The sequence below is a fragment of the Myzus persicae genome, unplaced genomic scaffold (genome assembly GCF_001856785.1).
Source record: "Myzus persicae strain clone G006 unplaced genomic scaffold, MPER_G0061.0, whole genome shotgun sequence".
NCBI lineage: Eukaryota > Metazoa > Arthropoda > Insecta > Hemiptera > Aphididae > Myzus > Myzus persicae.
In genome coordinates this window covers 429409-445601 of record NW_019104156.1, presented here as the reverse complement: position 1 = coordinate 445601, position 16193 = coordinate 429409, and the positions used below count along the sequence as shown (strand labels likewise).

Sequence of the window (16193 nt, the reverse complement as noted above, 5' to 3'; positions counted from 1 at the left end):
GCTATTAGGACTTACCAAATTTGATCAATACTGATTTTTTTATTTGAAAAATCAATTTGTATAATGTTTATTCTAACATCATACATTTATGTGAACCTGAACAACGTTGGTGATTTGACCCTCGCGTATACTTTGTTCGCAGGGTGCGGCTATAGTCGAGGAATAAGCAGTTTATCTGTATCTGTAGTGTTATGATATTGTCGTTGTTGCATTATGAGGCCTACAATACATACTCGCCACACGGATATATTATTAAATCGTATATTGTTATTTCTTATTATAGTTTTTAGCTAGTGTATAATATGTGCACACGGCCGTTTTCCCTACCGTGGATTTTCAAGCGGGGGGATGGACTGCCACCGCGCGACCCAGATCGCCGGCCCCGCTTGTCCGCCTATAACTGATCTCGCAGCATCCCGGCGCATCACACAACCGCTCGACCTCCACAGCGTTCGATCGTCCGCTGCCGCCTTCCGCTCACGACCGTGGTATACCATACGACAGCACGCGACTCGTCTACAGCATACCCGTGGAAGTGACGACGGCAGACGATTATCATAGTATCGGCGTGTACGTCGTATGCGACGTGATTTATAGGTGTTGCGGTCAACAGTTGTATAAGCTCCAAGTCTGCCGTTTTACTATACATACATACGCTTACATTATCGTATTGCACAGCGTCATATCACCTCGAACCGTCGTCATGAACGGCCGCCGCGATTCCGCTGTGCTGATGACAGCGGCTCTGGCTCTTTTGACGTTGACCGGAACTCGGGGCCAACCGACGTCCGACACCTCCTCGTCACGGGAAACAGCAGCTTCCGATCAGTCGTCCACAGCCGACGACATTAACTCCGTCGACCCAGCGTTTTCCAGGCCCTTCAACGGATCGGCTGAGAGCTTGAAAAAAGTGCGTATACACCCTCCATATTGTACATTGTATGTAAAGCTATTACTTACATTTTATGTAATGACCTGCAAGACAACGAATTATATTATGCGTATCTGTTTCCCCGTCCACGTCGCTTCGTCTGCCTTGTGTATATATCATATACCCATGTGACTTTATACATAGGTACCCTGGATCTTCCGTCCGATCGAATTTCAAATAATTTCAAAAGTTGTTATTTCTATCGTATTGCAGGCTGTGAGAATAAATTATTCGGAAATCACGTCAATTAATGAATACATTGTACATTTAGTTATATTTTGAGCTGAGAAAATAATTCTAATACATGACGTTTTAGGTCACAGAAATAACGAGATTAAACAACAACAACAAAAGCGCGATTGTTGTAACATTTTTTATTTTTACGTATATTGACTTCGCGTACCATGCTTGCATACGACGTCTACGTTCATGTACTTAACCGTTAATCGATTTACAAATGGATTACATTCATATTATTTAAATATGTACACGCTGTCATAGAAGAAAAAAGATACAATAATATCAACATCGAATTATGTACACATAATATTATTATGATTTAGGTAAAATGATGTGAGAATTTCGACAATGCGAGAACATTACCGAGCGTTATATAATATAACAATGGCGATCGGTATGGTTTTTTAAGGTCTAAGTGAACTATCAACGATAGTAAAGAATATGATAATGTTTAAAATATGGGTGTAAACGTATAATGTTGCCCGGTGTTTCGTCATCTCTGAGATCTCGAAAATTAAAGTATTTTCAAATTTGATTTGTGAGGAAATTGAGTTTAGAGCCAATTCGAGTTTTGATTTTTAATTTTCAAAAATAGACGAAATAAGACGTCGGCGGGAATTCAAATAATTATAGTTGTAGTATTTATACTCGCTGTTGATGAGCCCAATTACTAATTAGTATGACCTTCGTCCAGAACGACTTTATTATTTCGTGGATATTGTTCGCAAAAAAGAAAAACGATAGGTAAGACTGAATTTGTAGTTTCACTCATAACTATATAAATAGAAAATATTAAATCAGTTTAACAATGCCATGTTCTAAAATATATATATATAAATTGTTATAAATTGAATCACGCTGAGAAAATCGGTGTGTTATCAGGAAACACCACGTGTTCAGTTTTCGATTCCCGATTCCAGTTTATTTTGAACAAAACCATCATAGGTATCGACTAGTCGACGAAAACATTATTGACATTCGGTAGAATCAGCTCGTCTAAGTCAAACTTTATCTCTAGTTTTCTAATATATACTAGGAAAAAATATTAACTTTGCGGTTGGTCGAATGAACAACGTACGTATATTAGGTTTATTGTAAATAATAATAGAGGTAGTGTAACTTAACTTAATCCAGTTATATATCTTTCTGATAATATGGTCGCGGGGTGTCCAGAAAAACACATAATTGACGTCGATCTCGGCAATATCGAGTTATTTATTTGTAGCACTGTGGTGTTTTTGTTATTATTCGCGTTTAATATTAATAAAATAAGCTAATAGTAGAACTTGTATAATTTGTGTATTTATTCTACTTTAACTACCCCCCTTCTTCATCAACTGCCCAATGCCCGACCTAAATCCTCAGTAAATACTGCTAAGCATACTACATGGTTGGCCACATGGGCGCCGAAATCCGAGCTTGATGCAAATTCCAAATTTGTCATTCATTGTCCTATTTTTCTTAAAGATTCGAAAATAATTACATTTTTAATTAAGTTAATATTAACTTAATTTATTTATTTATCCATTAATTTTTAACTCCAAAAAGTTATAAAAAATACATTTGTTAGCTTTTAACTTAACTTATCGTACTTTTTATATATTAACTTAACTTAACGAGTTAAAAATAGCTCAGCCTTGCTAAAAAACAATATCTAACAATATTATTTCCAGTTACAAAATACTGGAAAAACAATATAATGTTATAAATTTACATTAATTACACAATATGTCATTGTCAAAAACACTGAATAGGTATGAGAAATAATACTCAACAGACGAATGAATTAAACAAAATGGATGTTTATTTCAATATTTGTCGAGCCTTTAACATAACCATGTAAGGTCGTTGGATTTTGTTTGTTACTAGCCAATAATCCTTATACGATATGTCAATTACAATAATATTTCGAACAAGTATTAGAGACAATTGAATACAATAATAATTATAACGAATTATATTATAATACATTTACATATTTTATAGATGAAAATAGATTTTCCTGTACCTACTATATATTATAATATGATAACCTTTTCATATCCCGCTATTAATATCTCTAGTAATATATTGTAATGGTTTTATTAATTTAATATAAATATTACACATAATATGATATTATATGTATTACAATAATTTTTAACTCGATAACATAGCAATGTATGAAGCTTGAGGAATATTTTTCAATGATTTTGGATTGTATTTAAATATATAATATAATATCTGTCGAGGAGGTATGCATACGTTATGTACACTAATTATATGTGTTTGGGAGAGCGGCAGAGGATATTTATTTACTATTTTCATATTTACTTAGATATGTATGTATAATATATTATGTAAGTGTGCATGAAACCTTAAAAATATGTGTATAGTATTAAATTATTTTCATACAATAATCTAATTTTGAATATTGTATCGATATTTTATCTACTTACCAGTACTTATGGATTATAATATTATTATTCAATAGATTATTATAATAATCATCAACTTTAACTCATCATTCTCTAACTTATGAGTTCCAACTGAAGAAGTGAAGAATATTATTGTATATAAACGCTCTTTGTTTTGTGTCTTTATGTCATCCAAATTGATGTTTCTACTGTGACATTATACTTTATCAAACACTAGCAAGCAAGTTGTATTGTCCAATATTGAGACTCCTCTTTTGAGAACGAATCCCGTTGAGCTGCCTATGACATGTGACGAAAAACAAAAATAGAAACTTATAATGTGTCGGAAGTGAATAGTTTAACAACACTATGATCGAAAATCAATGACGTATTGAAATGATATTTTTAAATTTTGTTTTCGTCGGTGGTTATTCATACTAAACATTTTTACTTTTTTTGTAGATACTTGTTTTCTGTACCGAGTTTTTAACTATTTTTTTAAACGGTAATATTATTATACAATTTTTTTTTACACTTATCCATTTGATCAACTCAAATCCATAAGTGACGTACAAATATACCATTGCGACGTTATAGAAAACATTTATGATGATACATATAGTATAATCATATTATTACATTGAAATCCGTTTTCTCGTCGTTATTATTCTCTCGATATAATATGGATCCGATCATTGATCGTATTTCGTACATATCGAAAGCGATACCGACACTTTCATGTTACAAGTATAATTTCTAAAAAATAAAAATAAAAAACAACAACAATAATAATAATAACTCATGTATTATGTCCGATTCAACAATAATATAATAATATTATAACGATTACGAACCATTACGACCGTTCCGCGCGGACCGTTCACACCATACAAATAGCATATATACCTGCAGCCGAAGAAGAGGCTAATTTTTTTTCCTGGTGATATCGATTTTCTTTAAATGTGTGTAGGCCTTTAAATTGGTTTTCTAGCGAAAATGATATTATCAATTATTCACTTAAAGTGGAGAAAATGAAATCGACATCACAATAATAGTAATAATAAACAACTGTACTGTATTATTATAATATTTGTATTGACGTATTGTGTTGGAGAATTATTTTCTACCGCATTATATACAATTGTACGGTTTTGTTTTTTTTTTCATTTTTAGCTTTATTGTGCTTGAAACCATGATGTTTTTATTTTCATGCATTTTTCAAATTATAAACGTAGTTACATTGAATTAACATCGATTTAAAAATATAAGTTTCCGAACATTTTTAGTTTTAGTTTTTGCTAAACCACAGTTGAATATTTAAAAATATTAAGAATATTGTGTATTGTGTATTTTGTGTAAACGATAAACACTAATATAAAAATATATTGTTACCTCCCGTGAGTATTTCAAAAACACCAAATATAAATTCATGATTGAATAAGTTAATCGTATTGATAAATCAATAATCACCATGTGTTTACTATATATTGAAACAGATTGCTCACAACTTTATCATACAAATTTGTGTGTGTGTTTGCGTGTGAGTGTGAAAATAGATTGGCCCCTATATCAAAGGGCTCCTGGAAAGTCGGGCTTGGTACTATCACTAGATAATAATATGCGTACTCATGAGTTATAAGTTTATAACCTATAAGATTCATAAAAAATAAACGCTACCCATATATTACAACTGGCATTGTAGTCTTCGAAAGACGATCGGTACGAGACGATTTTGGCAGAAAGTTGCTTAAAATATCTTTAGTATGTGCCGGTGGTAAAGCGTTTCGAATTTTCGAATTTGAGCGATCGGAGAAACGACTAGGTAAGCGTCGTGTGTTATCGTTTAACCTAAAAATCATAGATTTCAAATGATTTTTGTTCTCGAAATCTGGGTTGGAAAGTCACACATTCACGCGTACAATAGTCAATGTTCCAAAAATACGTGACCATAATGCCAGCGGAGACTAAGAGTGAAGACTGCACTATATATATATCTACTATACAGCGTCCCGATCTGTCAACGTTATTCAATATTACAAGTCATACCTATGTAACGTATAACTCCATCCAATAAATAGGCACGCGTCGATTACAATTGTCGATATCGACGACTGCGTGTGCAAAAGTCCAAATTTAATATAACGTGCCTATATATAGGAGATATATGAAAGTGATGAGTGTGAGTGTGATTTCGACTATTGAGCATAACTGAAAAAAAAATTTTTAATTAATCATAAGAAAACCTTCAATGGCTACATCATATTATTATGCAGTATCACAGTTTCCCATTAGGTATCGTCAAATCAGTATATCTTCGTGATTTTGTTTCGCGTCCTAATCAAATCTATCGATTCTTCTTTGTGGTGGGTGTTGCTGTAGGGGTGATACGCGTATAAAACGCTCTTCTCCGGAGCTTTCCACCGAAGACCGTTTTAGCGAAGAATATTATGTTTGACAGAAAACCTTTAACGTACATTACAATTTCTCATTCAGTAATGTCAAGTCGGTATACGTATTCTTGTATTTTCTTTATCATGTCCTAATCAAATCCGTTGACTCGACGTCTGCGAGTTGAGTGTTTCAGTGTTACGCGTATTACCTATACGCTCTTCTTCTGCAGGTGTTTCCGCTGACTCCTGTTTTCGACGCCATTGACCACGTGATTGTGAGATAGGTACCCAAGTACTTATAACCGTATACCATTCGTAGATTGACGTGAAAGAAAACTGCGTATGACCGCGACGTCCCGCTGGCCCGCTGTAAACACACGTGTCGTAGGTATTCGCGGATGACTATATGTATAGTTATAGAAAATGTAGGTTTACGCGATACCTATAGGCTATAATATACATTTCAACTGTTTTCGAAAAATATATTTTTCTCGATTTGTATATTATATTGTTTGGTTCGCAACCGAATACCGAGCGAGTAACATACCTACCTATAAGATATTGTAAAATACCTAATTGATTTTCCGTGTAAAAACCTTTCAAGCACTTCGCGGCACATTATTATTCCCTCACCCGGGGGCCTCCTCGAAATGTGGACAATGTGGTCATGACGAAGACGATGAAAAAATATGTTGCCCAATGCATCGATACCGAATTCGCACTATAACATGTAAATGCAAATCGCATACGTAATTATTGTTGTATACACCTATTTATAGACCAATGTGGGCATATTAAAGTCAAATTTGATCGTTATTTTTTGACGAGTTCGCTACGACCCACTTGTACTAGAACACCTGTGTAGTGTGTAGTATTTTTTTTAAAAAACAATTTGTTACCTTGGGATCATCTTTATAAACGGTTTTTTCACGGTCCGTCGTTGGAGCGTCACGATAATGATCTTAAATGTTTTTTCGTTCAGAGATTATTGAAAAAAAATAATGAAACAAAGTCAAATCGTCTGGAATCGACGGATAGATAAACGGACGAAGTTTTCGGTTTCGGGGCACACGCGAAAACGATAAAATAGCTATCCTATATAGGTAGGTATACAATACAATATTGTAGTAAAGATATTATAATTTACCTACCTGCATAATATTTTATTATTATTATAAGTTTGTGATGGAAATTATTTGGAACGCAGATTCTTCCACATTATTATAATAAATTTTATATTTATTCATGTGAAAACCGATTCGATAACCAATTCTGTAAATTGATGTCGTACGTAAATCGTGCATGTGTGTGTGGTTCGATCATTATTATATTATTATTATGATCGAGAGTACCTGTCACGTACTCATAATAATGCGTATCGTAAGGAGCATTTGGTTTTCCAATACTAAGGACAATCGGTGAAATGAAACCGAAGTGTGCGTGTGTGTGTGTGTGTGTGTGTGCGAGTGAGTGTGTCCTATGCAGTGAATTTCCAATAAATTCGATTCCGACAAAAATGAACAATGATCGTTGGCGTGCCGAGTTAACAGGTTTTCGGGACAGATAATTTGATGGTTTCACACGACGTTTATTATTGCGTTCGCGCGAACGGAGGCCGTCGATCGAAGCAGTCGCACTTTTCATTTATTTTCCACCAACCGGAAATTTTAGTCCACCGGTTTCAGCGACATGTGAGAACAGCGTTATAAATAATAGCGTGTGTCCTTGCTGACCAATACTGCGCGTAGTATTAAGTACCTGTATATGTATATAAATTATATTTTTTTTAAATTTTATTTTTAAAAACAAACAATTTGTAATAATAATAATAATAATAATAAACATGGTTACTAATACACTTGCAACTTCAACGTAGGTACATGAAAAAAACGGAAACAAAATGGCGATACTTTATAAAATGCTTAGGATATATTTGATTTTTTTGTTTAGTATTTTAATTAATTCAAATTATAGTTGAAGTCTCTGCTAGCATCTTCAGTCTGAGTGGAGGTTTGCCAGGTATGGTGTAGAACCAAAAGTGAAAATAGTATATAATATTTAAAATATTTAAAAACATTTTTCAAATTTTAAATGTTTATGTGTACTTAAATTTATATTATCACTATTTTTTTTTGTATGTGATAACGGTGTATGATTTGTTTTGTTCATAATCTCTACTTAAAAACATCCTCAGTGATCAGTGAAAACATCCAACGGCTTTACTTATAACTGTCTCTACATTAAAATCCAATCATGTTTAAAAATGTCATACCAGGCCAAAGTGTATTTTAATACTATGCAGTTTAATTACAGTATGATGTTTAATGTACCTACTGAAGAATTAGAGAGTATACAGCTGGTATTACAAAAAAAAAAAAAAATATAAACGAACACTATCAATGATAGTTTGGCACACTGTTAAAATATTATATGATACAATACCTACGATTCCAGTATTACTATATAGACAAAAATATTAATATTTCATTTGACCGACGTGAACAAAAAGAACAGATCTATTATTGTTTTTTTTCTAGGCCTAAACACAGCTGCAGGTCTCCCCTTTAGCGCTATGTTTATTATGTTACCACACGGAGTACCTACATCCGATATATAGTTTATATTATATTATTACGTTTAATCGATCGACTTCGAGTCTCGTTATATTTTATTTTATACCATCGCAACATTAATATTATTATATTATTGGCATTGTTGTTAATATTGCGTTTTCGTCACGATCATCCAATGTAGGTCATGTGGAAGAGGTGCGTGTCCAAGAACTACGTGACGTGCGCTAAGCTGGCGCTGGTGCATCTGGTAGACCGTCTGGAGCGGACCAACGACAGCTACTCGCTGGTGTCCGGCGTCACGGTGTCCAGCCAAAAGTTGGTCGGTCGGGCAGAGGACGGCGACGGATCCGTACCCGAGCAAACGACCGCTGGCCGCGACTCGTCGGAGGCTTTTGACAGGTTGCTTGTCGACAAGTTGGGCCATTACTTTGGCACACTTACACTCAACGTCAAGCTGTTGGACGACGCGACGGTACGGTCAGTTCGGAAGTTGGGAGAGGCTGCGGCCGACGCGTCCATTCAATCGGGTATGTAGCTTATGGTATTTTATGAGTAATCGCCTTTATTTACTCGCGTTTTTACTCAGAAATTCCGAAAACGTTTTCAAGAAATTCTGGAAATATCTGGCATCAGAAACTCTTATACGATCTCAGGTGGTGTACTGGTGTATAATTTCAAAACACCCTATAAATAGTTAAGCAATATGTTGGTGTTATAATATAAATCCACTTCTAGAAATGTTTTTAAATATTAAAAATCTTATTAAACCTAAAATATCATTACATTGCATCGAAACAATGAATAACGACATTTATAATTACAATTATAAAGCTTTAAGATAATTTCGTAGACTTATTATAAACAGACATCACCAAATCGCATGACATAATTTATTGAATGATTTGTCATCATATAAGGTCTATCTGAATTACACGCCATCTTTTTGTAATCTGTATTAACTATATTATGCGTTTTTTTTTTTAAAATACGATATTTTTACTTATCATAATTTTATTTATTTTGTGTGTTGGTAAGTATTAACAACTGAGTGTTGTATACTACTATACTAGTAAACTTGTATTTTTGTACTTCAGTATTTCAGGTCGAAAAAAAATTGTTAGGATAAAACGGAAAAACTAAAAATTTGATTTATCATTGTTGAAACCTTAGAATTTTGTTTATTTTTCTCATTTATAGAAAAACTAAAAGCAAATTTTAAAATTTAAAAAATTTGTAATGCACTGTTGACGGTTATCAGTTATCACTAATCACATAAGACAATTTTAAATTAGGTGGATAAGCAATAACGTGATGTAATTCAATCATAAAAGGTGGGTTTTTCATATGCATTCCAACCAAATACCTCTAATATATACTCACTATTTATTAAAACGTGGATTGATCGAATTATGAACCACGTTCACCGTTTACGAGTAAAATAATTGGGTGACATAGTAATAGCTGGTACTTAAATGGATAATATAATAATCGAACGAAACCGTGATTCTGTTTACACAATAAATTGGGAGATTTAATACATACCTCTTTCACAATGATTGATTTTCTGAAAAATAACTTTGGAGTTTCTATTACGTGCAATTATATGGGCGATTACGTTTTTTAGCGGTTTTTGTCAAACCCGTCAAAATATAATATCGAATTAGCGTAATCTATATATAAGCAACAGAATCGTTTGTTATCCGATCGACTCGACAACTATTAAACAAACAGCTCTCCATTGAAATAAATCGATTTCCATCAATCGAAAATTATGTTATACACGTGCAAGCCGTTCACACATTTTTTTCATTAATTGCATTCATGCGTTATTCGTTTGTACAACACGTTCATGAATATTTTCGAAATAAAAGGACGTCGATCGACCAGAAAAAAAAATCAGAAATATCCGTCCTCAGTAGGTCATAATTAAAATTATATTGTAATACTATTATAATATTATATTGATAACTATAAGTAATAATATAAACGCATGCAATATTATTACTTGTGCTATGCTAAAATATAAAAATATCTTAATAGGAAAATTATATTTGTGGCGATTAACAATAATTAAAAATATTATGCTCAATGTTCAATTTTTTGGGTATGCGTTTTCTATAAGAGCACTACATTTGTATACATTCCAGAAAACGAAAAGAGAAACGCAATAGGTATTTCTTATTTATTTAAACGGACAAATCCTGAATTTTTCTTTCTAAAAGAGTAAATCATTTTTTAATGAATAAAACAACGTTGTGTTCATAATATTTATATTACCTTGATTTTTTTTCCACCAAATTAACTATTATATTTGAGTTGTTCGCATCAGATTACGAAATCAAAATAATTTTTTCCGTTAAGATCAAAGTAGATAACTAAACTAAAAGAAAAAATTGAAAATCTTGAAGTACAAAGTTTTTTCATGCCTCTCGAAGTGTTTATAAGTTATATTCAAGGCGTAGGTAAACATACTAAAACTATCCACTATAAAAATTGCGAGCTTGCCTACCCGAGTATCGCCTAGGACGACAACAATTATTATAATATTCTGACGGTCACCGTTGTTCGCAGGCAGGGGCAAGAAGCAAAAGTACGCGCAGTCCATCCTGTTGGCCGGATGGGTGACCGGGGCCATGCTGCTGGCGCTCGGCATGAAGGCGATCGCCGTGCTCGCGGGCAAGGCGCTGATGACGGCGCTCATGTCGCTGCTTCTGTCTGGGCTAGCGTCGTTCCGCGGCGGCGGTCACTCCGAGCCCAAGAGCACCACGTACGAAATCGTCACCAAGCCAGTGTACTCTCACTCGCACTCGACCGCGGACGACACGCACTCCGCCGGCTCACAGAACAACCCCACGTACAGGCGGTCCATCGGCGGCGGAGCAGGGGGTGGCGGCGGCGTCATGGGGTTGCAACCGGTGCCGGCCCCGTCGTCTGCCGAGGATGCCGACCACGTTGTGTACCGCATCCACACTTCTGACAAGACGCCTATTTATATACCCATCATCGATCGCCGCTGACCCCCACCCATCGCCCACCCAGCTGTCGTGTGTTTGGCGTAATGTCGTATTGTGTGTATTTATTATTATTATTATTATTATTATTATTACATTATTACTATTTTATCGTCGACATACGTCCACGGCAAAGCTAATTTATTCATATTATTGTATACCTATGCATTATTATTTATTTACCCTTTGTTTAATTTTATTTATACATTATTATATCATGTTTTATGCTGTTTTGCGTCCATTTATGTTTATATATATATATACTCTATAACTACCTATTTAGGACCTATTGTATACCGAATGGTATTTTTTTTTTAATTGTCTACATTTTGTACGACTGATAGTCATGTATACTCGTGAATCTTGACTCAGAAGTCTGTGGTGTGGTTCTCGCCATCCTTATAACTTCGATCAAATTATTAAACGTGTTTATTTATATCGATCGTCGACCGATATCCAGCTTATGATCTCTGTAAGTTCAAATAATTTTTTTTTATAATGTGATTTACCTATTTGATGTTTAAAAAAATGGTTTCAAATTTGGAGTGCCGATTACGCTGTTCCATAATAAAATCAACAGGCTATTAACTACAACACTAGTATATTAATGCTCACATACAAAACAGCTATAAATTCTACCAAGCTATAACCAAGAATCTTCTGGAAAATTGACCATTTTTATAAATAAGGTGGTTAAAAATAATAGTTATGTCAGGTGCCGGATATACTATATAAACCGTTGCACTGTTATGAAGCATAATATATGTCTTAAAATTGTAGTACATTTTTCATAGAAAAAATTATTTCTTTTTAAAAATCATCGTTCATCTTCATAATTAAGTGATTATTGAAGTGTTTAAAGTGCTTTGTATATTGTAGTCTCTGAAATAGTTAAATTGTATAGTATAGTATAGTATATTATATAGAAATCATGTTGGGGTATACTTAAAAAATCATATATGTCATACCTAGTTAACTCTTCTTGACTGGTTATTAGTTGTATTTTTTTTTACTTAAGTCCAAATAATAATTAATAATATTCTATGTTGAAAAATATTATATAAAATCATTATTGGTAAGTAAAAATAGTTTTTTTTAAATGTCTATAAAAAGTAAATATTTATATACAAAAAAAAAACATTTATTTATTCAAATAATCAAGTTTAAAAAAATTAAGTATATTTTATATGGTTACTGTTGATTTTCAGAAAACTCAATCCATCGTTACCTTTTTTTAAAGAATTCATTAATAGAATATAATAAACCCACGTATAACAGATAACCAAATCACGTAACATTATTATTTGTGTAAATAAATATTTTGAAAGTTTAATTTACTATAATATACAGTTATACGTATTCAAAAAATAAACTATAATATACGAATTATTTTGATTTGAAACGGTTAAACCTTCACACTATCGAAAATGCACAATGCATTATAATGTAAAATCGAAATCATCAGTATGAGGTATTATACAATATTTTGATTGTTCAATTTATGTCTTTCTATTTTTTTAAAAATAATTTACGTAGGTACATTGTTATTTTTAACGTAGATGATCATAAGACATAATGGTTTAAAATTTCAGATAGGTCTTTTGGACCGATCATGTGTTTTGCTAAACGATCCAGACGATTTAAAAGTAAGTAAATTATTTTATTAAAATGTTATATATTTAAAATGATTAAGGAATTTATTATGATTATGCTCAATTAATCATACAATACAAATTTATATTTATTTTTAGTACATTCAATTTTGTAAGAAAAATAAAATAAAATACGTAATAACCAAAATCTTCAAATCCAAAACTATTAATATTTTTAAAATGCAACAATTATTGTTTTTTTGTTATAAAAGGTAGCTAATTTCTTCAAAATTTGAACTTGAAATGTGTATGTTACGCCGATTTTGTGAAATTGCTGATTTCATGAAATAGGCAAAAAAATTGCCGATTTCATGGAATCAGCATCACTGTTGCAGAAAACGTGAAATCAGCAATTTTTCTGCCGATTTCATGAAATCCGCAGGCCCATTCTTAAAATATTATAAATAATTGTGTTGTACTCATGATCTTACATATAATGCTGAAGATAAAATAAAATCTGATTGTAATAATAAAAAACTAAAGTTATAAAAATATACTTAGTTTTTATTTATATTTATATTATTATTTTTTATTTATTTTAATTAAGTGGATTAAATAACCCAATTAAATATTATTAAAAAAAAAAGAGAGTTGGTTATACATATTGAAGTAGAGTTACTAAATATTTACATTTATAAATTTTGACAACTATTGCCTGGGTGGCACGCCGAATTACACATCATGTCATTTTTCCTACATGTGCACTTTTTTGATGTGCAATTCGTACGGCAGGTACAACGTCGATATCCTTGTCCAGTCCCAACTGATCCTAATCGGACAAGTTCCCGTAACGAATATTCATTTGATTTAACGTCTGTTGTCGTTAAGGAACAGTACTTCGTAGCAGCCAAACTGTTCCGCTCCAGCCATGTGTTTAGAGTTCCTTCTTTGGTTGCTATACGAAATTTACCATTTTTTTCTTCCATTACAACCGAAAGAAGGTTGGCGGCATCTCCTCGCCCTCGATCTACCGACGGGATTGACACCAGAACATTGTCGCCAACTTTTAAGCGAGGGAGAATGCCTTTGCCTCTCGTTACCATCCTATCCGCTTGGCATTTTAAATTCTGTGCAGCAATTTTGCGTCGTGCTACAGCAGGATGATCGGAAACTACCTCTTCAATATTCTTCATAAAAATGTTAATAATTAATCATAATAGTTAATAATTAATGATTTTAATTACATTATATCCATAGACTTACTTCGTCGGTGTCACTTTCAATATCCAAAATGTTTCGTGTGGTCTTTATTAAGTTATCAAGTTTCTGCGCAGTAGTATCTTCTAATAATTCATTTGTATCCTGCGTACCCTCTAAATCTATTGTCTATAAAAAAATATTTTTTATTATTTTATCAGCTACTACTTTTTGTCGATCGTAACCAAATTTAAAAAAATCTTAAAATGGGTCGAACAATAAAAAGTTTAGGAACCTCTGCCTTATACCATTTGTTCGGAACACCGATAAGATAATAATATGATACGATACGGCGGTCGTCCGTCGATACGTACGATTAAGGAATTTAGTTATATTTAATTGTATGAAAATCTATAAATTTTTTTTGTAATGTCGTAAATCGTTAATTAAATTAATAAAAAATACTTCATAACAAACACAAATTTTAGTTGTTCAATAAATTTTAAAAAATGATAAAGGTGTGAACGTACGAAATTAAACCAGCAATCTATATTATAATTTCCCGTTCCAAAATTATACACCATTAATTCTACTCACTTCAGTATTGAGTACTCGTAGGTCCTCATCGTTTCGATATTCCGGATTGGTGGGAGTAGTCAATGGATCCAAAAGCATGTCTAACATTTCTTCTTCTAGCGTTCCTGTCATTATATGTTCCAACAATTCACGAGGTACTTTTGTTGCCAGTCCCATTCGTGCTTTTTGACCAAAGACTGATTCATATGGAGTCATCTTTATAGCTTCGTGGTATGTGGTATTAACGCCCCATTGTACAACGGCGAGGCCGTAACTCCATGCGGCAGTTTTGTTATCTCGCATCCACGCCACCAGCGAATCCTTCAGTGTACAATTACCTCTTTCTACAGATCCTTGGCTTTGTGGATAACGTGGCCGACCATTTACTAATATTAAATCTGGCCATAATAACGCTAATTCTTTTATAACACCGGCAGTGAATTCGCGACCACTATCGGACTGTAGAACGTGAGGTGCACCAAACGTCAAAAATATGTGTAACAGTTCTTTCGCCACTTCCGAAGCCTTTTTGCATTTCAGAGGCCGGAAAAATGAAAACTTTGTCAAGTGTTCTTTGTAATGAAGAATAAATTTAAAATCACCGTCAGGTAAACTTTGAAAGTCAACAAGGTCCACTTGCCCACGTTCATTTAAAGAAGAAGCTAAAATAGGCCGCACAACAACACCTCGCGTACTTTTTTTTTTTGATTTTTCCACACACCTTTCACAATTAGCAATATAAGCTTTTACATCAGCCATAGTAATATTAGAGTAATGCTTCATTATTTTTTTGTGTGTTTTTGTCTCACCTTTATGTCCACTGGCCACATGCATATCACGGATAATACTATGGAAACTGTCGACTACTGCCATAATACGTTGATCGCGTTTCCGTCGCACACGTCGGACGCCAGCTACCTCGATCAAATCAAATTTCTCACGGACGTGATAATACCGCCTATCTTTATTTATAGAAGCATCATCAGTTAAAATTTTAACAGCTTCGGCATCTCGTTCTGCTGTCCATTTAGAGTCCATAGTTAATAAATATTATTATTTATTATTTTATTATATTTATAATTGATTATTGCAACTAATAAACGCACTTTTAGAACCGTCACACACTGTTAACTATTTCAGCAGGCGAAACGAATAACTGAACGTTGAACATGTAGGTAGGGAATATTTGTCACATTATTTTATCAAAACAATACAAATGCCTTAGTAACTATAAGATAAAGTCACGCGGCACGGCAGTGTGGAGGCGTCTATCATCATAGGTAATAA

At 33.2% G+C, this 16193-nt stretch overlaps 2 protein-coding genes across 2 annotated transcripts; one reads left to right on the top strand and one right to left on the bottom strand.

Moving 5' to 3' along the window:
- The first annotated feature begins 409 nt into the window (after window positions 1-409).
- Window positions 410-12135, top strand: LOC111039448. The gene is made up of 3 exons (XM_022322976.1): window positions 410-910; window positions 8712-9057; window positions 11102-12135. The coding sequence occupies exons 1-3, from the start codon at window positions 704-706 to the stop codon at window positions 11545-11547; spliced, it is 999 nt and encodes a 332-aa protein (XP_022178668.1). The 5' UTR covers window positions 410-703; the 3' UTR covers window positions 11548-12135.
- Window positions 12136-13886: 1751 nt separating this feature from the next.
- Window positions 13887-15944, bottom strand: LOC111039419 (KRAB-A domain-containing protein 2-like). Its single transcript, XM_022322938.1, has 4 exons — window positions 14928-15944; window positions 14397-14519; window positions 14031-14320; window positions 13887-13962 (listed from the first exon to the last, which is right to left on the bottom strand). Exons 1-4 carry the CDS (start codon window positions 15942-15944, stop codon window positions 13887-13889), a joined length of 1506 nt encoding a protein of 501 aa, XP_022178630.1.
- Between the last annotated feature and the right edge of the window lie 249 nt (window positions 15945-16193).